This window comes from Chiloscyllium punctatum, chromosome 11 (assembly GCF_047496795.1).
Source record: "Chiloscyllium punctatum isolate Juve2018m chromosome 11, sChiPun1.3, whole genome shotgun sequence".
Lineage (NCBI taxonomy): Eukaryota > Metazoa > Chordata > Chondrichthyes > Orectolobiformes > Hemiscylliidae > Chiloscyllium > Chiloscyllium punctatum.
The window spans coordinates 107,416,163-107,441,823 of record NC_092749.1 but is presented as its reverse complement, the minus strand read 5'-3'; the positions used below and the strand labels follow the sequence as shown (position 1 = coordinate 107,441,823).

At 43.8% G+C, this 25,661-nt stretch overlaps 1 protein-coding gene across 15 annotated transcripts in view; it reads right to left on the bottom strand.

The window, feature by feature from the left end:
• Positions 1-25,661, bottom strand: part of plcb4a (phospholipase C, beta 4a) — a 560,059-nt gene that overhangs the window by 253,631 nt on the left and 280,767 nt on the right. For 13 of the 15 annotated variants that reach the window (XM_072581470.1, XM_072581466.1, XM_072581480.1 and 10 more), the window contains one exon: positions 10,395-10,492. In XM_072581470.1, the coding sequence (XP_072437571.1) occupies positions 10,395-10,478 (84 nt within the window). In that variant the 5' untranslated portion in view covers positions 10,479-10,492. Of the gene's footprint in view, positions 1-10,394; positions 10,493-16,377; positions 16,400-16,786; positions 16,808-25,661 lie in introns of those variants that run through there. The other 2 variants (XM_072581477.1, XM_072581475.1) reach the window with 2 other exon arrangements.

The following is a 25,661-nucleotide window of genomic DNA, read 5'->3' as shown; positions in this document are numbered from 1 at the left end:
ACCTTTCACTTGACAACAGCGAAAGTACAACAAAATGATCTAGCCTTTGCCACACTGCTGTTGGGTGGGAGCTTGCTGTGCACAAATTGGCTGCTGGGTTCTCTCACAGTGACTATATGTTGAAGAGCTGCAGGCCGGCTGTAAAGTGATGCTAACCTTGAATGAACCTGGCCACCCCGTGGCAATGCACAGCCATGACTGAAAACATAGTAACAAGCCCCAAGTTTGCTTGCCCCCTGCATGTCCAGTTAATTGCCAATCACCACTATTGGGGCGATACAGCTTTGTCCCTAATAACTGCAGTCTAGCGAAAAAAGATGGCAAAATTTAATAATGAGTCATCATCTGATTAATTGGTATCTTGCAGCATTAATATAGGAATACATTTTCAACATTCGTGCTTCTGGCAGAGCGCTTTGTGCTCTGGGAAGTGCAGTTGGGAATTCAAGCGCACACAGAAATCTCTGAACCGAGAGCATTGGATAAAACTTTACTCTGTAATGAGTCAGTGCCTCATTAAGGCATTGATTTTTTTTTTGGTATGTCACAGGAGAGGGTTTTTCCAACACATTTACGGAATGCTATTTCAGTGGTTTGTTAAAATGTTTTTAGGCAGTGGTTTGCGAATGCATCTCTCTGACTTTGTTGTATCCTCAATTGTTGAATGCTATCCTTTTCTTAACATTGCCTTCAAGGGCTGGGTATTATAGATTACATTTTTTTTTCAACTTCTTAAAAAATAATAATGACTCATGGCATTTCAGCTATATTTAGCCACTCTTAAAATAGAGTCCACAGTTCCCCAGTCAAACAGGCTAAATTGCTATTGCTTCATTGGCAGTATTGCTGCAGAAACCTCATACTGACCAAGGGGCAATGTGAAAATCTCCACCGCGTGTGGGTAAACCAGTTATTTCTGTCCCTTATTCCAAGCACAAGGTCAAAGTGCGGAGGCTGGATTCACAAACTCCATTCATTAAAATTTCCCTTTTATGGCTCAGCATACTTGATTAGATACACTCAAGATAGTTGCATTTGAGTCTCTGCCAGTCTGTTCAATCTGCCTATTAACCCTCTCAATATTTTAGTTCCCAAAACCAATGCTTTACATTCTGTAAAGTAAGTTTTCTTAAGCTATTGGCTTTGTATTTTTTTCCCACCTTATTGCAATAATGGATGGATTTCTTTTTAACACTGACACACAAAACCCTAAGACAGGCAAGGTTGGTTCCAGATTTACCTTGCGTCTCAATGACTGCAGCTTTGCATGCTGGGATTGGAAAGCTTTGTCTTTGTGAGCGCGACATGCAATTGTGCTACAATTACCTCAGAATTTGCATTCACTGCTAACCACACTGGCCTTGATCCAGGACTGATGATTTGTTTAATCCACATCAATTCCTGCATAATTGGGTCAATATTGATTCTGTCTAACCCTTTAATGTCAACGTGCATTTTGGAGTCATCTAGTAAGTGCACTTTCAATATATACCTTTCTTCACGGCTGGGGCGGGGTGGGCTAAGTATCCAGAATGCATTGAGAAACATATTTTCTATTTGATATGTTATCTCTGAAGGTAACAATTATGAAATATGGCAGAGTGCTTATGTAACTGGATTAGTAATCCAGAGGCCTGGATTTATTAAACCTGTGATGTACCCGACCAAAAATATTTGAGTGGAGGTGAAATCCCATCACAACAGTGAGAGGCAGTGCATAGCAGCAATGTCACTGGACAACAAGCAAGAGAGTGGCAGGCCAACATTCTGCAAAGAAACAGAAATGTGGAATTTAAAAACCTCATGGCAATCATATCGATTGTTGTAAAAACTCATCTGATTCTGTCACATCTTTTAGGGAAGGAAATCTGCTGTCCTTACATGGTCTGATCTACATCTGACTCCAGACCCACAACAATGTGGCACGAGGTGCAACTGGTCACCTGGCCTACCCAGTGATGTCTGTATCCCAGGATCAAATAAAGAAAAATCATGATTTGAATGAAGTGTACTAAATAAACCTGGAAAAAGAAGTCAGCACTAGGGACGTTGAAACTAAGGGATGATCAGAAAAGAAACAACTCACTGATGCATCTCAGGAAGGGAAATCTGCAGTCATTCCCTGGTCTGGCCTACATGCAACTCCAGACTCTCCACAACGTGGTTAACTCTTAACTGCCCACTGAAGTGGCCAAGCAAACCACTCCATTGTATCAACAACAGCTATAAACAAAAACAGTCACAGACTATAGCAGTTCATGAAGGAAACTCGCCACCACATTTTAAAACAAAATCATTCTTTAGGAGAATTGAGTAAGTTCAACCTGAATAAAGTAGGTTTCATCTCTCCAGATTCAATTGTATATGATGATGAGGATCTGACTGTTGATGATACAGGTAAAAACAATGACTGCAGATGCTGGAAACCAGATTCTGGAGTAGAGTGGTGCTGCAAAAGCACAGCAGTTCAGGCGGCATCCGAGGAACAGGAAAATCGATGTTTCGGGCAAAAGCCCTTCATCAGGAATACAGGCAGAGCACCTGAAGGGTGGAGAGATAAATGAGAGGAGGGTGGGGATGGGGAGAAAGTAGCGTCGAGTACAATAGGGGAGTGGGGGTGGGGATGAAGGTGACAGGTCAGAGAGGAGGGTGGAGTGGATAGGTGGAAAAGATAATAGGTCGGTAGGACAGGTCATGGGGACGGTACTGAGTTGGAAGTTTGGAACTGGGGTGAGGTGGGGGAAGGGGAGAGGTGGGGGAAGGGGAAATGAGGAAACTGTTGAAGTGCACATTGATGCCCTGGGGTTGAAGTGTTCCGAGGCGGAAGATGAGGCATTCTTCCTCCAGACGTCGGGTGGCGGGTGGTGAGGGAGCGGCAGTGAAGGAGGCCCAGGACCTGCATGTCTTCAGTAGAGTGGGAGGGGGAGTTGAAATGTTGGGCCACAGGGCGGTGTGGTTGATTGGTGCGGGTGTCCCAGAGATGTTCCCTATATCGCTCTGCTAGGACGCATCCAGTCTCCTCAATGTAGAGGAGACTGCATTGGGAGCAATGGATACAATAAATGATATTGGTGGATGTGCAGGTAAAAGTTTGATGGATGTGGAAGGCTCCTTTAGGGTCTTGGATGGAGGTGAGGGAGGAGGTGTGGGCGCAGGTTCTGCAATTCCTGCGGTGGCAGGGGAAGGTGCCAGGATGGGAGAGTGGGTTGTTGGGGGGCGTGGACCTGACCAGGTAGTCATGGAGGGAACGGTCTTTGCAGAAGGCGGAGAGGGGTGGGGAGGGAAATATATCCCTGGTCGTGGGGTCCGTTTGGAGGTGGCAGAAATGTCAGCGGATGACTTAGTTTATGCAAAGGTTGGTAGGGTGGAAGGTGAGCACCGGGGCGTTCTGTCCTTGTTACGGTTGGAGGGGTGGGGTCTGAGGGCGGACGTGCGGGATGTGGACGAGATGCGTTGGAGGGCATCTTTAACCACGTGGGAAGGGAAATTGCGGTCTCTAAAGAAGGAGGCCATCTGGTGTGTTCTGTGGTGGAACTGGTCCTCCTTGGAGCAGATACAGTGGAGGCGGAGGAGTTGGAAATACGGGATGGCATTCTTGCAGGAGATAGGGTGGGAAGAGGTGTAATCCAGGTAGCTGTGGGAGTCGGTGGGCTTGTAAAAAATGTCAGTGACAAGTCGGTCGTCATTAATGGAGATGGAGAGGTCCAGGAAGGGGAGGGAGGTGTCAGAGATGGTCCAGTTAAATTTAAGGTCAGGGTGGAATGTGTTGGTGAAGTTGATGAATTGCTCAACCTCCTCACGGGAGCACGAGGTGGCGCCAATGCAATCAATGTAGCCGAGGAAGAGGTGGGGAGTGGTGCCGGTGTAATTACGGAAGATATAATTACAGGACTCATGAGGTTTCTGAAGTTCTCAAGAAGCCAGGTAGCTATATAATGATAAGATTTCCCAAGTAAGAAGTAAGAAAGACATCAACTCATTCAGCACCTTGTTTTTACTCTTTTCAATGAGATGTGACTATTGCCAGCATTTGCTGTCCATTTCTAACTGCTATGAATAAAATCCATCAGAGAGAGAGAAATGAATAGTGGGTGGTTTAATCTGAGGATCACCACACCTCAGGCAAAGGTTGAGAAGGCAGCATTGTCACAGTGAGCTCAGACAATGCAGGAATTGAACCCATGCTATTACATCACTCTGCAACCAATAATCCAGCCAACTGAACTAACTGACCACTACTACAAAACAAAGAGAACGTGGAAGGGCAAAACAAAATGCTATCAAAATATGTTCATCACCAAGAAAGTGGATAACAAATACATTAAGAAATTCTTTACGCTGACCCTTAATGGACTTCATCCTAGAGTCTTAAACGAAATGGCTAGTGAGATAGTTGATGCATTTGTTTTAATTTTTCAAAGCTCCCTTGATCCAGGAAATTTCCCATTAGATTGCAACATGGTAAATGTAGCTCCTTATTATTAAACAGAGGGAGACCGAAAGCAGGAAATAACAAGTCAGTTTTAACATCTATTATAGGGAAAATGTTCGAAGCTATTACGAAACAAGTTATGGCAAGGCATTTGGATGCATTCAAGGTAATCAGGCGTGGTTTTTGTGAAAAGGAAATTGTACTTAACAAGTTTATTGGAATTTTTTTGAGGAAGTAACTCATGTTGTGGAATCAGTGAATATGCTCACTTTAGATTTCCAGAAGGCATTTGACAAAGTGACACATAAGCAGAAAAATAAAGGAGGTTCTTGTGTAGAGAATATCTTATTAGCTTTGATAGAAGATTGGCTGGTTAACAGGAAGCAGAGAGTATGAATAAATGGATCTTTTGAAGGTTGACAAGATGTAACAAGTGGTGTGCCACCGAAATTAGTGCTGGGATCTCAACTGTTAATAATTTATATAAATTACTTGGAGCGAGACATGGAAGTTGTGGTTGTCTAATTTGATCATTTTAAGATAGGTAAGAATGTAAGTTGTCAAAAGGACATAATGAGAATACAAAACAATGTAAATAGGTTAAATGAGTGGACAAATATTTGGCAAATGCCTATAATGTGGGAAAATGTGAAGTTGTTCATTTTGGCAGGAAGAAGAGACAATCTATTAACTCAGTAGTGAGGGATTTCAAAGGTCTGAGATACAAAGGGATTTGGATGTCCCAGTGTATGAATCACAAAAGGTTAGAATGCAGGGACAGCAAATAATGAGAAAAGCCTACACAACAGCATGATCTATTTCAAAGTGAAACAAATACAAAAAATAGGGAGGTTTATGCTTCAGGCAGCACCTAGGTTACTGTGTACGGTATTGGTCACTTTATGAAGGAAAGGTGTAAATACATTGGAAGTTCACAGAAGGTTTACCAAAGTAATACCTGCAACAGGTGGGTTGTGTTTTGAGGAAAGTCATAATCCATGGCAAACATGTCTGTCTGCTGTAAATATTTGCAACTTAGAATCATAGAACCCTTGCAGTGTGGAAGTTAGTCATTGAGATCCTCCGAAAAGCATCCCTACAGACCCACCCCCATCAGTGTAATTCTGCATTCCTCACAGCCAATCCACCCTGACCTGCACATCTTTGGAATGCTGGAGGAAACCAGAGCACCTGGAGGAAACCCAGCCAGACACGGGGAGAATGTGCAAACTCCACACAGACAGTCATTCAAATGAGGGATTGAACCTGTGCCCCTGGTGCTGTGAGGCAGCAGTGCTAACCACTGTACCACCCCCAACAGGCTGAGCTTGTATCTGAAGTTTAAAAGAGTAAAAGGTCACTTGACTGAAACTTACAAGATCTTGAAGGGTCTTGACAGGGGGATCAGTTTGTTTCCTGTTCTGGGAAAATCTAGAACTTGGGGCTGGTACTTAAAAATCAGAAGTTGCCCATTTAAAAAGGAGATGAGGTTAAATATGTTCTCTCAATTAGCTCCTAGTCTCTTCCTGAAAAGACAGTGGAAGTAGAATCCTTGGATAATTTTAAAGTACAGGTTGTTCTGCTTTAACGCGCGTTTCACTAACACAAATTCACTATAACACGAGGGACGAATTGGGGACACTGTTTCTAAAGAGCGAAGTTTTAATGTCATATTGCTCCATTAGTTTAAATGGTGCTGCTAATATGCGATTTTCCTAAAACCTGGGACTGCACGAGAACAGAACTACCGCCTTATTGCAGAACCGACTGTAGAGAAGGATAGATTCTTGTTAAGCAAGTTGGAGTGAAAGCATATCAGGGGAAGGCAGGACTATAGATTTGAGGTGACCGTCAGCTTAGCCATGACCTTATTGAATGGTACAGCAAGCTCCAGAGGCCAAATGGCCTCCAACTGCTCCTTGTTCCTGTGTTTGTACCAGAAGAGTGCGAGGAGGATGTGGGACTCACTACCACAGACACTGATTGAAGTGAATGGTATAGGTCCATTTTCAGGAAAGCGAGGTAAGCAAGTGGAGAAGGGGGGGGTATATACTGAGGTGGATAAGGTAGAATGCGAGGAGACCCCAATGCGATATAAAGAGTAGGTTGGGCAAATGACCTCCTTCTGTGCTGGTTAATTGATTTAACCCTCCTTTCAAGCATTCCCCACTTGTCGAAGGAAAAACAAGCTTGACCTTTGCTCCTTTAAAAAGCCTATCTTCTCTCAAAGTTCATGACTTAGAGAACAGGCTGCATGACGTAAATTATTTTTTGACATTTTCACCTTGTTAAATTTCTTCAATAAGCAGAACTCACAGTGTTGTAAGGTGTTTGGCTTTCTGATGTCATGCATTTTAATGTGGGGTACAAAAAGTGACAAAGACAGAGTAAAAGCCGGCTCTTTTACATTCAGCTATTGGAGAGAGGGCCAATGAAAGGTCATCTTACACAGGTTTGCCTTACGTTAAGCTGTCTGGTGGCACAAATGTCCAGATTTTTGGAAGAGAACACATCAACATTATTTCATAAACACGTTGTCCTCTCATGGAATCAAGGGGTATGGCAGCAGGCTGGAAAGTAGAGTTGAAGCCCAAGATCAGCCACAATCGTATCAAACATTGGAATGGGATAGGTGTGGCCGAGTGGTACTATCACTAGACTATTAGTCCAGAGACCCTGGTAATGTTTTAGAGACCTTGTTCAAATCCTACCATGGAAGTTGGTGGAATATGAATTCCATCTGCTGTCTAGAAATAGGAGTCTAATGACGACTATGAAAGCATTGCTGATTTGGAGGAGATGGTATTGGACTGGGGTGGACAAAGTTAAAAAAAATCACAACATCGGGTTATAGTCCAACAGGTTTATTTTGAAGCACTAGCTTTTGGAGCGCTGCTCCTTCATGAAGACTTACATTCTGGAGTCACGTGTCATCACAACCAGGTAAGGGTCCCTTCTTAACTGACTTTTTGCCACAATAACCAGTGGTTTCAGATTTTTACAGAATTCAGACTTTGCCATCTGTCACCGTGAGGTTTAATCTCATGTCCTCAGCAGATTGGCCTGGAGTTCTGCATTTATGAAGTTGATGTGCTGGACATTTTGGCAAACATTAAGATTGATAATTCCCCAGGGCCAGACCAGATTTATCCTCGGCTGCTCCGGGAAGCGAGAAAGGAGGTTGCTAAGCCACTGGCAAAGATCTTTGCCTCCTCACTCTCCAGAGGAGTCATACCGGAGGATAGGAAGGAGGTGAATGTTGTTCCCCTTTTCAAGAAGGGTAATAGGGAAATCCTTGGCAATTACAGACCAGTCAGTCTTACGTCTGTGGTCAGCAAGTTTTTGGAACAAAATCTGAAGGATAGGATTTATGACTACTTGGAAAAGCACAGAGTGATTATGGCTTTGTGAGGGGTAGGAGATGCCTCACAAATCTTACTGAGTTCTTTGAAGAGGTGACAAAACAGGTCAATGAAGGTTGAGCAGTGGACGTGGTCTATATGGACTTCAGCAAGACGTTTGATAATGTTCCCCATGATAGGCTCATTCATAAAGTCAGGAGGTATGGGATACAGGGAGATTTGGCTATCTTGATTCAGAATTGATTGGCTGACTGAAGGCAGAGAGTGGTTGTAGATGGAAAATATTCTGCCTGGAGGTCAGTGTTTAGTGGTGTCCCGCAGGGCTCTGTTCTTGGGCCACTGCTCTTTGTAGTTTTTATAAATGACTTGGATGAGGAGGTTGAGAGGTGGGTTAGTAAATTTGCCAATGTCACAAAGGTCAGAAGTGTTGTCGATAGTATCGAGGGCTAATGCAGGCTGCAGCATGACATAGACAGAATGCAGAGCTGGGCTGAGAAATAGCAGATGGAGTTCAACCTGAATAAATGTGAAGTGATGCATTTTGGAAGGTCGAACTCGAATGCTGAATATAGGATTAAAGACAGGATTCTTGGCAGTGTGGAGGAACAGAGGGATCTGGGTGTTCAAGTACATAGATCCCTCAAAAGGTGCCATCCAAGTAGATAGGGTTGTTAAGAAAACATATGGTGTTTTGACTTTCATTAACAGGGGGATCGAGTTTAAGAACCACAAGGTTTTGCTGCAGCTTTATAAGTCCCTGGTGAGACCACACTTGGAATATTGTGTCGGGTTCTGGTCGCCTTACTATAGGAAAGATACGGAGGCTTTGGACAGGGTACAAAGAAGGTTTACCAGGATGTTGCCTGGACTGGAGGGCTTGCCTTATAAAGAATAGTTGAATAAGCTCAGACTTTCCTCTTTGGAGAGAAGGAGGAAGAGAGGTGACCTGATCGAGGTATACAAGGTAATGAGAGGCATGGATAGAGTCAATAGCTAGAGACTTTTCCCCAGGGCAGGATTGACTGGTTCGAGGGGTCATAGTTTTAAGATATTAGGAGAAAGGTATAGAGGAGATGTCAGAGGTAGGTTCTTTATGCAGAGAGTTGTGAATGCATGGAATGCGTTGCCAGCTGTGGTGGTGGAAGCAGAGTCATTAAGGACTTTAAGCAACTGCTGGACATGCAGATGGAGAGCAGTGAATTGAGGAGTGTGTAGGTCAGGTTATTTTATTTTACATTAGGATTAATTCTCGGCACAACATCTTGGGCCGAAGGTCCTGTTCTATGCTATACTTTTCTATGTTCTATATTAGTCCAGTGACGTTACTGATATATCACCAACAGGCAAACTTGCAGGTCATGTTACCTGAAACATATTTCCCCACACCACAACCCTCCTCCAACCCCATACAGAGGCCAAAACTTGCTACCTCAACAAAGACCCAGCTATGGTTTTTAGCTACAATGGTGGTGCGGTGGTGTGAAAAGTGTAACAAATTACTTGCACAGCACAGTGTGCATTTTAAGATCCTGGAGAAGACTGGAGGTGGTTTTACTTGGGAGGGGGAGCTGCAGAGTGTAAACAAATCGATACGGTTCACTGGACTGAGTTATGGGCGTGGGGAGTCCCAGAGCTGCAGCAGTCCAGATTATATCGTTACACTCCTGCTTTTCTGAATAGTCCACCACTTACACTAACTGCAGCTTGGGCTAGTTCCAACAGAAGTAGCCCAACTAGTGTACTCTTTATACAACAGCATCCTGACTTCCACATAAAGAGGAGCCTATCGGGCAGCCACAAATCTCAGAGCCAAAAACCCAGAAACTCATGTCTGAGGCCCTAGTGGCCCAGTTAACGGGGTGAGAGGGAAATGGAAACTGACCTCACTGCCAGTTTCAATCCCTCTAAGGAACTGATTTTCTCATTTACCCAGAGTCAGTGCTATTTCACAGCTGCTGGTATGGAGACTGTCTCCGAATCCTTCTAGGTGCACATCAGTCTCAAAGCAAAGCAGCAATCATAAGCTCAATGAACATCAGACAAATTAGCTGGTAATCAATTTTAATTTGGACTTCTGTTTGACTGCTCCGACAAGCACTACCTCCTAAAATAAATCTTTTGAGTCTAATGTGGTGATTTAACATGACTTCCCACACCACTCTTCCCCCAAGTAACCGGCAGAGCAGATTTCCCCTACATCAGAAGTGTGGTTACAAAGAAGAACTAATTTATGACTGTGTTACACCAAGCAACCGATGCAGTAATCCTCTCGTTTCTGCTTCCTTGCCAGACACAAAGAAATGCAATACCCTGAGTCTGAGCTTAGTTTTCTCAGGTAACTGGGCCACCAGGACAATGACGGTTTAGCGCGAAACAAAACTCGACACAAAACACCAAAACAGAGGCACTGCTTTGCGTCCAAACGGGTACTTTCAATGCATTGGCCTAACAGCGTGGAGAAAATGCAGGCAATGGAGTTTTGTCGTGGCAAACTCCATCAGAAGGAAACTGCTGTTTAAGATGGCTGTCACGGAAAGATGTGGCTTAAGTGGGAATCTCATTGTGTGAGAAAGAGGCACTTGTTTTTAACAGTCACTTACCTCCTCGTATATTTCAAAAACAGCTCCCTCTTGCATAAAAGCTGGAACAGGTTTCTGCCACAAGAATTCGTATGCTTTAGCCATTATTGTTCAGAAACCTAAACCAAAAGAAAAAAACAATCAAGAGGACTAATTAATCCTGAAAAGCATTCATTAAATCAAGGACAACCTTCATTTAAAGCAATCACGTTCGACAATCGCGAGCACTGATGTTCTGGACATGTTGTAGCTAACCAAACACAATCAAATAATGCTGACATTGTCAGTTACAGAAGCTGTGACACTCTCTCAGTATCTTTGCAGCCTTCATGGATCCCTGGTCAACCCTTAGATTGTAACCTGAAAACTGCCTTCTCTTACTTGTTTGTAAAGCCTGTAAAGAATCATTAATAATTTGGGAAGGCTGTGTACAATTCTAAGTTAGTGGCCTCACTCCACTGAGCGTATGGTTGACAAGAGCAAGTTCAAATCCCTCATTCTCTTCTAGGTAATTTTTTTTCGCTCTAAAAGGAAAATTAATTAAATCCTTTTCCTCCTACTAATAGATTATCTGCTGCTACTGGGAGAAATAAAATAGAAAGCAGAATAATTCATCCCCAAGTGGCAAAAAGAGAGTAATTTTCAATAAAATCCAGCAAAAGTTCCCCTCTCTTCTGATGTACAAAGTGCAACACACATTTCCATTCAGAATTTAAAAATGAAAGATACGCCAAATGCTGCTCTGCACTTTGCTAAAAAATAAATCCTGTACTTTTAATACTTGGATCTCACTTTTATTTCGCCAAAGACTGTCACAATAGTGGCAAGATAGGGGCTAACAATTTCAACTTCCATCACATGATTTTAGTGTCTGAGCTCTTTATGGACTAAGTGGTTTAAAAAGGGAAGAAAAAGCACTGACTGAATATAGCGGCAGTGGGCACTTGACTGGGTCGTGCCAAGTTCATGAAACCAATGCAAGATAAACAGTCTGAAATTACCATTTCCTCAAATGACATTGAAACTCAATCAATTCAAGCAAACCATCGACTCATGTTTTTTGGCTTGAACCTTTCTGGAAGGTGTGCATTCTGGATGAATGTTGCCAGCAGATTATGCAGTGGACGGTATCTTTCCAACCCTTGAGCGACATGAGCAATGGTGAGAAAGTTGGAGGAATCACATGAAATGGCCAGCGAAGAGGTTGACAATATCAGGGTGGCATGGTGGCTCAGTCTTTAGCACTGCTGCCTTACAGCGTCAGGCACTTGGGTTTGATTCCACCCTTGGGGACTGTCTGTGAGGAGTTTGCATGTTTACCCTGTGTCTGCACGGGTTTCCTCTCACAGTCCAAAGATGTGCAGGTTAGGTTGATTGACCATGCTATAGGGCCCAGGGATGTGTAGATTAGGTGGATTTGCCATGGGGAATGCAGGGTTACTGGGCTGGGGGTGTCTGGGTAGTAGGATGCTCTTCAGAGGGTCAGTGTGGGCTTGATGGACTGAATGGCCTGCTTCCACCCTACAGAGATTATACAAATGTCTGGAGCAAACAGTCCTATTTTCCAGCCAAGCAGGTTAAACGTCAGACGGCATTGAACAGCAAGAGGCTGAATTGCATATATTGGCATGCACTAACATCCTCATCGGATTGACATCTGACCTCACTGATATGCAGTTTCCCATCTTCTATGTTCTACGTTTCAATATAACAAAGGTCACCTTTTGAGATGCAGTTACTTTAGGTCTGTTTGTCATTTCCTCAAAAATAGATGCTTTCAGTTTTCAAATTTTGAAACCTTTTAGTTCCCAAACTAAAAGTTATATTCCTGCAACATATGCGTCATGAAATTACATGTTTGTATGAAATTGTTTGGTGATATGTGTGGGGTATTTCAATTACATTACAATTAGTTTTGTTGTTAAAGGCAACAATATTGACAACAGTCTCAACTACAATGGCCAGACATGTGAACATTGAGTGAGGTGGTGGATCAGGCTGAATATCGACAATGCTTCCAATCAAACAGCTGGCCAGTACTCAATTTTGCTTAGAGGCCAACAGTCCTCATTTAACACTGGTATTTCTTCCAACTTGTCCTGATGGGTGCAAGAAACAAAATGCCTTGAGAGAATGTGTACTGTAGTTATTTCAGGAACATTCAAGTTTTGAGCTACCAAATGATTACCCTTCTTAATCTCATCTTGCTAAAATGTTGTAGCACACATGATGGCTGTTCTCAATATCCCATCCAGTTCTTAGTTCTTTTCATAACACATTACAGGAGAATGGCATTTTATAAATAATGTAGCACATTTGCATTATAAAATGACCCAGAATGATCCATGTGTACGTTATTGAGCAAACTTTGACAAGCCATAAGGGAGTGTAGGATTGGTGGTTAGAAGTATTGTCAAAGAGGTTAACTTTACCTTAAAGAGGGAGAGGAGAGAGGAATACAGGAACAAACTAAAACTAACCACTAACTGATTTATGCAAACATTTTTCGCAGTTTCTCTTTTTACTGTAAGCTGCAGCTTGAAATGTGCACGTGCTACATGAAAGACACAATAATACCTACCCTCTATACTCGTCACCTTTTTGAAATCTGATAGAAGTAAAGAGGATAAGAACCAGCTGGATTTTTCTGATCTGATAATCTGACCTGTCCTAACCTTCAAGTGTAGGAACTGTGCCTCCAACAAAGTCATAGAGTCATAGAGATCCACAACATGGAAACAGATCCTTCAGTCCAACTCATCCATGTAGACCAGATATCCTAAGTTAATCTAGTTCCATTTGCCAGCACTTGGCCCATATTCCTCTAAACCCTTCCTATTCATATACCCATCCGGATGCCTTTTAAATGTTGTAATTGTAGCTCATTCCATGCACGCACACCCTCTGTGTGAGGTTCTTTTTATATCTTTCCCTTCTCAGATTAAATTTATAGCTTCTAGTTTTGGACTCCACTAACCTGGGAAAAAGATCTTGGCTAGTTACTGTAAACATGTCCTTCATGATTTTATAAACCTCTATAAGGTCATCCCTTAGCCTCCGACGCTCCAGGGAAACTAGCCCCAGCCTGTTCAGCCTCTCGCTGTAGCTCAAACCTTCCAACCCTGACAACATCCTTACAAATATTTTCCGCACCCTTTCATGTTTAGCAACATCTTTCCTATAGAAAGGTGACCAGTATTCCAAAAGTGGCCTAACCAATGCACTGAACAGTTGCATCATGAGACCCCAACTCTTACACTCAATGCACTAACCAAGAAAGGCAAGCATACCAAACACCTTCTTCACTCACTTTCATTGACCTCTGAATGAACCTATTTAGATCTCTTAGTCCTGGCTGTAGCTTGAGTCAGAAAGCCCATACATTATGCACCTGCTTTAGCATATCAATGTTATGACACAAGGTAAACTCTCCTGCTTAATTTAAACCAGCAACACAGAAAAAAAATTATCCCTTGAAGTAATCTGTGAAAATTCAAGAGGCCAAGAACTATTTAAAATAAAAATTAACAACTTTATTTCTTAAACTATAACAGAGAACAATTAACTAACAACTATTTACAACTCCTTCCTTTAACCTATCTTTTACGTTCCCTTCTATGATACTAGTCTGATAAAACTCCCGATTAAGATTTACAATACAAGACTTCTTGTCTCAAAACCAGGCAGCTTTCGGTTCTTCTCTGTATTCCCGTCTTCTTTTCTTCTTCTTAGGAATTCTGTTTCACAGGTTACTGATTGATAAAGGTACCTTTAAGAGAACTATTCTCTGGACAATGTGCAGATGTCATTGGCTTGGCAGTTCTCCTCTCAACTGTTCAATTTTCCCCAGCCTTATACCCCCAAAGCCTGATGAAGGGTTTTTACCCTAAACGTCAATTCTCCTGCTCCTAGGATGCTGCCTGACCTGCTCTGCTTTTCCAGCTCAGTGATTAACACTGCTGCCTCACAGCACCAGGGACCCAGGTTCGATTCCGGCCGCGGGTGACTGTCTGTGTGGAGTTTGCACATTCTCCCCGTTTCTGCGTGGGTTTCCTCCGGGTGCTCCAGTTTCCACCCACAGTCCAAAGATGTGCGGGTTAGGTGAATTGGCCATGCTAAATTGCCCACAGTGTTTGGTGCATTAGTCAGGGATAAATGTAGGGTTGGGGAATGGGTCTGGGTAGGTTACTCGGTGTGGACCTGTTGGGCCGAAGGGCCTGTTTCCATATTATGGCTAAGTTAAGCTACTCTGATCTTGACTCTAATCTCCAGCACCTGCAGTACCCACTTTTGCCTCGTCCTTCTTGCTGATCTTAGATTAAGCTACTGATACTGCAGGAGGGGAAGGATGACCACACAACATCTTCAGAAGAAGATAGGCTCCATCTTGATGAACACATGTTAGGTATTATTTAATGGCGTGCTCCATTATATCGGAGAAACAGGAAGGGTTCTAAGAGACATCAGGCTCAACTGAAGAATAAGTTCACATTATAGCCACAGAAACACTCTGGTTTGGTATTGAACTGATACAGGACTGGTTGGCTCTTCCCAGCAATCTCCTGATTGACAGAGTCCATCTTTGATGTGAGTTAACCCTTTCAGGCACTAGCTGCCTTCAACAACAAATAGTTACTGGTACTGCAGCTGGTTGCTGTACATTGAAATACTACAGCGAAATTACAATGGTTTACCTTCAGCATTAAAATACGAAATGGATTAACATGCAACCAATCAGTTTGAGGTTAAATTCAGGACACTTGTACATATTCTATGGTACACAGCCATTTAGGGGCAGCACGGTGGCTCAGTGGTTATACTGCTGCCTCACAGCACCAAGTTGCCAGGTTTGAATCCAGCCTCAAGCAACTGTCTGTGTGGAGTTTGCACATTCTACCTGTGTCGGCGTGGGTTTGCTCCTATAGTCCAAAGATGTGCAGGTCAGGTGAATTGGCCATGCGAAATGGCCCATAGTGCTAGGTGCATTAGTCAGATTAGTCTGGTGGGTTACTCTTCGGAGAGTTGGTGTGGGCTGGTTGGGCTGCAGGGAATCTAATCTAATCATATTCCTAAGCAATGAAACCAATTTGCAGGAGACTTGGTCACGATATGAATTATCCAAAGTCCTTCAAATCAAGCATCACAAAGAGAAACCAAACATTCACAAAGAGAAACCAAAGACAGTTTAGATTAGATTACTTACAGCGTGGAAACAGGCCATTTGGCCCAACAAGTCCACACCAACCTGCCGAAGCGCACCACCACACCTATTCCCCTGCATTTACCCTGCACCTAACACTACGGGCAATTTAGCATGGCCCATTCACCTAACCTGCACATCTGGGTGGAAACTGGAGCACCCGGAGGAAACCCATGCAGACACGGGGGAGAATGTGCAAACTCCACACAGTCAGTCGCCTGAGGCGGGAATTGAACCCGGGTCTCTGGCGCTGTGCGGCAGCAGTGCTAACCACTGAGCCACCGTGCCACCCACAGTTTGTTCTGAACTTGTTTTGAAGACAGTCTTGATGTCTGCCCTATCCAGCTGTGAAAAAAATAGGTGAAGGGAAGATGGACGACTGCAGTCTTGCACCTCAGGAGTCAGTAACAGCAGTTACACTGTCAGCATCTTCATTTCATATCTATGTCAGTCATCACTAATGATATTAGGAAGCAAACAAAGGTTAACGCAACAGGATTCTGTTTGGAGAAATGATTAAAATCTAGCAAGCTAACATCTAAGTACCGTGGTTTGGGAAACAATTGTACAGAGCATGACTGATGAAAGACATCAAACGTAAAGAGTTTCGCAGTGCAAGGAATTCTGAGGAGCCATAAAGTGGGAGTGTTGTCGTGTGCTGCACTCACCACTCCTCCAACATCTGGTCAACCTCTGCCCACTTACACTACTCTTCCAAATGCCCGGATGACTCTCCGCCACCCCATGCACCCCACAAACGTTGGTTTCCAAAGGAGAACAAAAGTAGTCACACATCATTCGTACCGTACAACAATGCTTTGAAATCAAACTGCTGGAAAGCAAACATCAGGCATGCCCACACTTAGCTGACAATCTTGTTGAATATCAATAATGTCAAAGCTCTAGCCCCAGGTTAAGAGACTTCAGTGCCTTTCACAATCCAACAGTCTGTAGGCAGCAACTTCACTGTAGTCCTTCCTTCTCTCCCGATCTCTTTAACATTGATCTTTTCAGCAGCCTGGTCTTTCAGTACAGCTCAGTCATGAACAGCTCCTCAAGTTCAAGTCTTATGAAGAATTTACAATGATTAAAATTCCGTCCCACTCTGTATGAAAACTTATCTGTTCAATGTTGTTGTTTTTCAGCCATTCAGCAGAATTGTGAACACCTGAATAACTAGCTGCCTATTCCTCCTGTAAGAAAACACACGTACCAAACAGCACAAGCAATGTCCAGTCCATTTGTCATATAGTCCTTGAAACCCACTTCCCAGCCCGGGCAGCAACGTTTCACTCTCAGTGAGTCAAGAAGTGTTCTACAATCACTGCCTCAATTACTTCTGGTAACAAAAGCAGAAGCTTCAGTTTGAAATGGTTGTTTACACAATAACCTTACCCTTACTGCTCAATGACTGTCACTCTGCAGCACTAGCACAATCAGTTCCAAATACCGTGAAATTTCTCACATGAAATTTTGTTACGCCAAGCATAATTTCATCATGAAGAAGTTTTTTAAGGTCTATTTAAAATCTAATTTTTCTGATGTATTAAAATCATAACAATAAGAAGCATCCTCTCACATTGTTTTTCAACATCTTTTTATATACTGCTTGGTCATTAAAGCACTTTTTCACTCTTATCCCAAACAATATTTAAATTCCAATTCCAGATATTAAATATTGTTTAATGGCAGCATTCTCTCCTTTTAATCACGGGCACAAATTCCACCCTAGAAGATGTGTCCTTACCATGGACAGATACCCTAATGTAATATCCTATTTTAGCTGAATATGATAAATACTGTCTCAGAAAGGCAGTGTTCAAAGAAAAGCAATGGAAGATCTCCTGGTCAATACGTACCCGTCAGTTAACGTCAGCATAGCAGATCATCTGGTCATTGATCGGAGCTCCCCTTGACAGGTCCAGCTGCGCAACAAACCATTGCAGCTCTTGGGGAGTTTTGCTTAGGAAGAAAAAACTCCTCAGGGCCGACCACTGATCAGTGACCCTCACCAGGAGATGGGTGCCCGAAGTCGTGGGGTGAATGACAAGTTTGATGCTGATTGTCAACAAACAGCAGGCATTCGCTCTCCCACTTGGAAGATGAAAGCCCAAATTGTGCAGACGGCCAAATGGACATTATCTCCTGTGAAACCATAGCCCAGTGTAAACAGTTTATTGTGAAAGGCCAAAAATTAGGATTGAAATCAAATGCGGTTGTATTGAAATTTTATTCGTTTTTGGGGTGTAGCGGTCACTGGCTGGGCCAGCATTTATCACACATCTTCAATTGCCCAGAGGGTAGTTGAGAGTCAACGACATTGCTATGGATCTGGAACAAAGGAAAGCCAGACCAGTTTAAGGACAGCAGAAATCCCTTCCTAAAGGATATTCGCTTAAAATGAAAACAAAATGCGCTGGAAATCTGAAAAGAAAACAGAAAGTGCTGAAGAAACTCTGCAGGTCTGGCAGAAACCATGGAGAGAGAAGCAGAATTTTGAGTCCTATATGACTGTTCTTCAGAATTGAAGACTTAATGATAAGGATAGTGAAATATTGAGGCACGTAAGGGTAGTGAGGAAACTGTACCACCAGCATCCACCTATGTCACTTGCTAGAAATCCTACAGTGAAATTGAACTTTCACCTCTTATGATGTATGACTTTTGAGGACAGTAATTTCTGGTGTCTACCTCAGGAAGCATAAAGAAATCTTCTACATTAAAGTAATTGATACTGTCATAACTTAATTACTTGTGAAATAGAACGTGCACTAAAGACACATGCTGTCCTCTCACCCAGCATCTGAAATGAGTGCCCTGATAAGTGATAAAGATCAAAGTGTCAGCAACAAGGCAGCACTCTGGGAATATGAGCCGATTACAGTCTAACCGTGGGAAAGATAACTTACCCAAGGTTCCTGCATCCCGATCACCCAATCTAAGGTCTCACTGTGCTCTTTATCTTAACTACAATTAGCTTGTAAACAGATCATTATCCCATTAGAACTTGCCATGTACTGAAGAAATGTTGTGTGGTTATCTTTAATCCCCATCAGAGTAAACAGCTGAAGATAGCATTGTTTCTTTGGCTTACATTTCCTCAGTATTGCTCCTCCTCATGCAATGGCCAAGTCCCCAGCTGTGAAACTAGGTACACTGTTCTAAAACGTCCCCAGTGACTTTGGTCAAGAAAGACCAGCCCTTTCCAACTGCAGGCTCTCACTCGTTAATCATATCCATTCTTCTCTAATACATCGCCACAGACATCTGGCTGGGTTGGACCACACTTGTCTGGTTCCATTCTTATCTACCTCATTGCAATCAGAGAATTACCAGAGATTTCTCTTCCCATTCACATATGTTTCTAATCAAAAATTGCGATCTTGTTTTCAAATCCTTCCGTGTCCGCGTCCCCTCCCTATCTTTGTCATCTCCTCCAGCCACACACCCTCTCAGATATCTGCACTTCTCTCATCCTGGCCTCTGTCAAACTCACATTTACAACTGCCCCAGCTTTAGTGGCCACGCTTACAACTGCTCAGACATGAGCTCTGGGATTCCCTCTGTGAACCTCTTCACCTTGCTCTCCTCCTCAAAGACAGTCCTTAAAGCTTACTTCATCAGCTAAGCTTCTGATTGTTTGACCTAGTATCCCATAGAGTGGGTCAGCTAGCTGGATAGGTGGTTTGAGTCATGCCAACAGTATGGGCTCATTGCCTGTACTGACTGCGGTTACTGTGAATAATTCTTCTTCTCAATCTCTGTCCTCATCTGACATGTGGTTACCCTCATTAAAACACCATCAGTTGTCTCTCTCTAATAACAAAGCAGCCTAAAGTTCTATAACTATTTTACTTTCTTTCATAGAACTCCTGCAGTGTGGAAGCAGACCATTCAGTCTATCGAGTTCACATCAACCCTCTGAAGGACATCCCACCCAATGATTTGGCATTTTCCATGGCTAACTCACCTAAGGTTTGCACATCTCTGGACACAATGGGCAATTTAGCATGGCCAATGCAACTAACCCGCACGTCTTTGGATTATGGGAAGAAACCAGCCCACCTGATAGAAACCCATGCAGACACAGGGAGAATGTGCAAACTCCACAGAGGGTGGAATTGAACCTGGGTGCCTGGTTGTGAGGCAGTGCTAACCACTCTGTCATTGTGCCCTTCATGGACTAGCTGTAATACTTTATTTTATAATGCTCTGTGAATTGCCTTGGAATTGTTGATTGAAAGCACTACATAAATAGAAGTTGTGGTTATATCTGAAGTCTCCTTTCCCCTTCCAGAATCCATCATGGACATCTTATTTCTCATCTACATACTGTCCCTCGATGGCAGAGAGCAAAAACAAAGTTTCCCCAACTATTTTGATGACAAAAAACACACTCTACCTCAGCACCATCTCTCTCATCAGCAGCTCAACTGGGGAAGACAAAAACCAGTGTCAATAAACTCCAATTCCTCAATACTGACTCCATCCCTCTCCCTGCTGTCTGAGACTGAACCACACTGTTTGCATTTCCCACACAGAGACAAGGAATCAGCCACACACCCTAACCATCTCTCAGACTGTTTATTTTCACCTCGGTAACGTCACCTGTCTCCACCCCATCTCAGCTATTCTGTTGCTGATATTGATATCCATGCCTCTGTTCCCTCCAGAGTTAATTTGTTCCTGGTCAGCCTCCTGACATGGCCCCTTCACAAATTTGTGGTCGTGCAGCAATTCCCAATGTCCTAATTTGTACCAAATTCCATTCACCACCTTCACTGTGCTTAATGACTGAGCTCAGTTCTTGATTTAGCAGTACCTCAATTTTAGAATTCTTATCCACACGTTCAAATCCCTCCATGGTCAGGCCCCTCCCTTTCTCTTCCATTTCCTCTAACCCTACAATGGTATGAGTTATCTATACTCAGGGCCATGTTTTCAGTTGTCTAGACTCTTGAGGTCTGCTGTTTTCTAGCAATAAAGCCACCTTCAAGCCTTGATACCTGAAACAACTCTTCAGATACTGTATCCCATCACAAATCACCCTTTATTTACAAGTAGCCTTTGACTATCATACTGCTCCTTACTGAGTCAGGCACTAGAGAGCCAGTATCTCTGACATTTATCCTTTTATGTCAGCCAGGGCTCCTTGATTGGGTCTGATTAACAGGCCCAATCAGGGAACTCATATTCCATGGGGTCCAGCTGACTGACCTTGTTACTATGGCTACATCATGAGCTCAGAGTTAGGTAAAGGTTTGGAAAATATTGTTATAGAGTAAAGCACAAACATTAGCCTTAAAAAAAATGATTTAAATGTTGCCACCTCTCAAGCTTGCTTTCCTCCTTTAAGACAATTCTTTGAACCTCTCTCCATCACTGAACTTTTGGTGGCAATCAAATTTTTCCTTACGTGTCCAACTGTTATACTTTGTTTTATAATGCCTGTGTGAAGCATCTTGGGATGTTTATTATGCTATTGACACTGTTTATTGCTTTGGAACTACCTCCAGTGAGCCTGCCATGTGCTAAGGATGCTTGAGTTCTGGTTACTAAAGCAAATCTTCTTCATTCAGCTCAAGGAAGGCCCTCGAACAAGAAGAGAGCAAAGGAGGCTTTTCAAAGACTCCCTGAAGTGCTCCCTCAAGAAATGGAACATTAATGTTGTATGGGAGACCCTCGCTCAGAAGAAACTGACTTAGAGGAACCTCCTGTACAAAGGAGAACACCCATCAGCAAGAGAAGGTATGGAAAGGGAACTTGAGAAAGGAATGCCAAGGACCAATCTCCCAGAATCCCCTGCTAAATGTGAGGTGGGAGATGTGGCTCTAGGAGTAGGCCTATTAGCCACACAAGGACCCACAGAACCCAAGGCAAAAGTGAGGACTGCAGATGCTGGAAACCAGAGTTTAGATTAGAGTGGTGCTGGAAAGCACAGCAGGTCTGGCAGCATCCAAGGATCAGGAAAATTGACATTTCGGGCAAAAGCCTTTCATCAGGAATGGTGGAGGCCTGGATTACACCTCTTCCCACCCTACCTCCTGCAAAAATGCCATCCCATATTCCCAATTCCTCCGCCTCTGTCGTATCTGCTCCCAGGAGGACCAGTTCCACCACAGAACACACCAGATGGCCTCCTTCTTTAAAGATGGCTATTTCCCTTCCCACACTGGAGATGCCCTCCAGTGCATCTCATCCACATCCTGCACCTCCGCCCTCAAACCCCACCCCTCCAACATAACAAGGACAGAATCCCCCGGTGCTCACCTTCCACCCTACCAACCTTCGCATAAACTGCATTATCCGCTGACATTTCCGCCACCTCCAAACAGACCCCACCACCAGGGATATATTTCCCTCTCCACCCATTTCCGCTTTCCGCAAAGACCATTCCCTCCGTGACTACCTGGTCAGGTCCACGCACCCCTACAACCCACCCTCCCCTCCTGGCACCTTCCCCTGCCAGCGCAGGAATTGCAAAACCTGTGCCCACATCTCCTCCCTCACCTCCATCCAAGGTCCCAAAGGAGCCTTCCACATCCAAAGTTTTACCTGCACATCCACCAATGTCACTTATTGTATCCGTTGCTCCCAATGCGGTGTCCTCTACATTGGGGAGACTGGACGCCTCCTAGCAGAGCACTTTAGGGAACATCTTTGGGACACCTGCACCAATCAACCCCACTGCCCCATGGCCCAACATTTCAACTCCCCCTCCCACTCTGCTGAGGACATGCAGGTCCTGAGCCCCCTCCACCGCCGCTCCCCCACCACCCGACGCCTGGAGGAAGAATGCCTCATCTTCTGTCTCGGAACACTTCAACCGCAGGGCATCAATTTGGAGTTCACCAGTTTCCACATTTCCCCTTCCCCACCTCACCCCAGCTCAAATCGTTCAGCTCAGCACCGTCCCCATGACATGTCCTACCTGCCTTTCCACCTATCCACTCCACCCTCCTCTCTGAACTATTACCTCCATCCCCACCCCCACTCACCTATTGTACTCTTGGCTACCTTCTCCCCAGCCCCACAGCCACACCCCCACCCCACACCACCCCACACCACCCCCCCCCACCCCACACTTATCTCTCCACCCTGGAAGCTCCCTGCCTGTGTTCCTGATGAAGGGCTTTTGCCCGAAACGTCGATTTTTCTGCTCCTTGGATGCTGCCTGAACTGCTGTGCTTTTCCAGCACCACTCTAATCTAAACTCCACAGAACCCAAGATCAGCGACACGGAATTTCCAAAGTGGACAATCATATTTGTTAGCGAATAATTGCCGACAATGATATATTGATGTTATTATGCAGCACGTTTTCCAAAACGTGGGCTCAGAACTTGGTGTCATGAGCTGGAATTTTTCTGTGCCAATCTCAGAAGCAGTAAGGGATGCTGTGCAGTTCCAAATGCATTCGAATAGCTCTGACCCCGTACCAACAGGTCGCTGGTTTCACAGCCTCCTTTATCTTTGCCTTCTTTCTCACTGAGCAGTCCACAACAACTTTCAAGTCGCAATAATGTGGTCACAGCGGGTAAAGGGTTGGAAACTACGGTCATACTGTAAGCCACAATTGTTAGCTTCACAGCGACACAGGATTAATTTCACGCTCGGGCGACCCTCTGTGTGGAGTTTGCACATTCTCACAGTGTCTGTGTGGGTTTCCTCCGGGTGCTCTGGTTTCCTCCCACAGTCCAAACCTGCGCAGGTTAGGTGGATTGGCCATGGGAAATTGCCCCATGGTGCCCAGGGAATGTGCAGGCTAGGTAGGTTAGCCATGGGAAATGCAGGGTTATAGGGATAGGGTCGGGGGGGTTGGGTCTGGGTGGGATGCCCTTCAGAGGATTGGTGTGGTCTTGATGGGTCTAATGACCTGCTTCCACACTGTAAGGGTTCTATGATTAAGAAAATGATGTAACTTTTAAGCATTTCCAAATAATTAAACACTAAACAAAAGGAATTTCTGAAGAAGGGTCACTGGTCCTGAAACATTCACTCTACTTTTGCTTCACAGATGCTGTCAGGCCTGCTGAATTTTTCCAGCAATTTTTGCTTTTGTTCCAAGTGTTTGAACTTTTGGGTGGTAGCGGGCAGTATCACATCATGTCTGATTCCATTTACCAGTCACAGCAAGTACACTCACCATTTCCAGTAAGGGTTACCGGATGCTATTATTAATGCTGTCCCATACGCGCAAAGACCTCAATCCCAAATACAACAGCATTGCCTTAGAATCAAAATTGAACAACTACTCCCTGTCATCTCACCTGAAGTTGAAAATCACACAACACCAGGTTATAGTCCAACAGGTTTATTTGGAAGCACTAGCTTTCAGAGCACTGCTCCTTTATCAGCTTGCAAGTGCTTCCAAATAAACCTGTTAGACTGTAACCTGGTGTTGTGTGATTTTTAACTTTGTCCACCCCAGTCCAACACCGGCTCTTCCACATCATCTCATCAGAATACAGCCTGAGCTCTTGCATTGTTGGGAGATGCACCAGAAAGCTGAAGATGATTAACTGTCAATGCTCGGGCCACTTTTCTATTTATTATACGTGAACAATTTGTAACCAATCACCCAAGTTAGAATATTTGAAACAGGAGGAGCATGGCTCCAGAGCAGCTCAGTGCAAGCTGGAAGTACAGCACCTCATTTTCCACTTGGGAACTCTACAACCTTCTAAACTCAATATTGATTTCAACAATTTTCGGACCTGAGGCATCTTTTCCCATGTCCTCACCCCATCTCCAGGCCTTGTTATCACAGGGGTCTGCTATTATTAGCAACCCTTTATTAACCAACAATAGTCCGCGCCTTTATCTCTCCAACTGTTCTTCTCTCTCCTTGGGCTCTATTTCCACCTGTCGTTTGCTCCTTATCCCCTCCCGCACCATAACTCCTGCATTAAAAAAAACATTCCAAGCGACCATCAGTTCTGAGGAAAGGTCACTGGATTTCTCTCCGTAGATGCTGCCAGACCTGCTGAGCATTCCCAGCAATTTTGTCACAGAACCACAATTTGTCATGGTTTAAAAGGAGACTACTGGATCCATCATGTCTCCAATGCCTCTCTGAACGAGCATTATATCTCAAGGCCATTCTCCTTTCTTTACTCCAGAATCCTGCATATCGTTTGTCTTCATATAATCAAATAATCAAATAATATCGTCTTCAATGTCTTGCTTGAATTTACCTCCATCGTATTTCCAGGCAGTGATTTGAGAACTCAAATGACTCACTGCACAAAGATTGTTTTTCTCACATGGCAATTACTTCATTTCCAAACATTAAATCAGTGTTCATTTATTCGTAATCCTTAGATGAGTAGGAATAGGTTTAACCCACGCAAGAGTTTGAAAACGATCATATCTCTGCTCATCCAAGGAAAACAATCCCAGTTTTTCCAAATGACCTTCGTAAGTGAGTTTCTCATTCCTGGAACCATTCTTCCAAATTAAGGCGAGCATGTGGGTCAAATAGAGTTTTGGATAGATGGTGCTAATTTGGAACTATCGTGTACCTTCATGACCGTATAGAGAAAAATGTATTATTTGGGCTGACTAAAATGACAACCAACATGCTCTTGATGAGCCAAATAGCCTTTCAGAGCAGTAATCATTCTTTGATTCCAGAACTCAGACATAGAAAGTCAACAGTGCCCCCAGTTCCATTAGTTTCCCTATTGATAGGATGTTAACTTTGCTCCATGCAGCGGAGGTGGAGGGGGGGGTGGGGTGTTTTGAAAATAAATATTCCACATGATGCAATGGGTTTTTCTGTGAAGAAGGGTTACACCTGAAACGTCGACTTCTCCACCTCCTGATGCTGCCTGGCTTGCTGTGTTCCTCCAGCCTTCTGATGTCTACCTTGGATTTCAGCATCGTCAGTTTTTTTTTGACTCTAATGGGCTTTTCTCTGACAACGTAATATCACATTGCGACCGTTGTCTCGGTTGGCAGCTTCTTTGAGTTGGATTTCCTATCCCTTTGAGCTCCCTCTTCACCTTCTCTAATACAATACACCTGTAGCAGGCAGTGTAGTCACAGTAAAAATCCTCTGTGGAGAGAGAATGAAGGCAGTGGCCT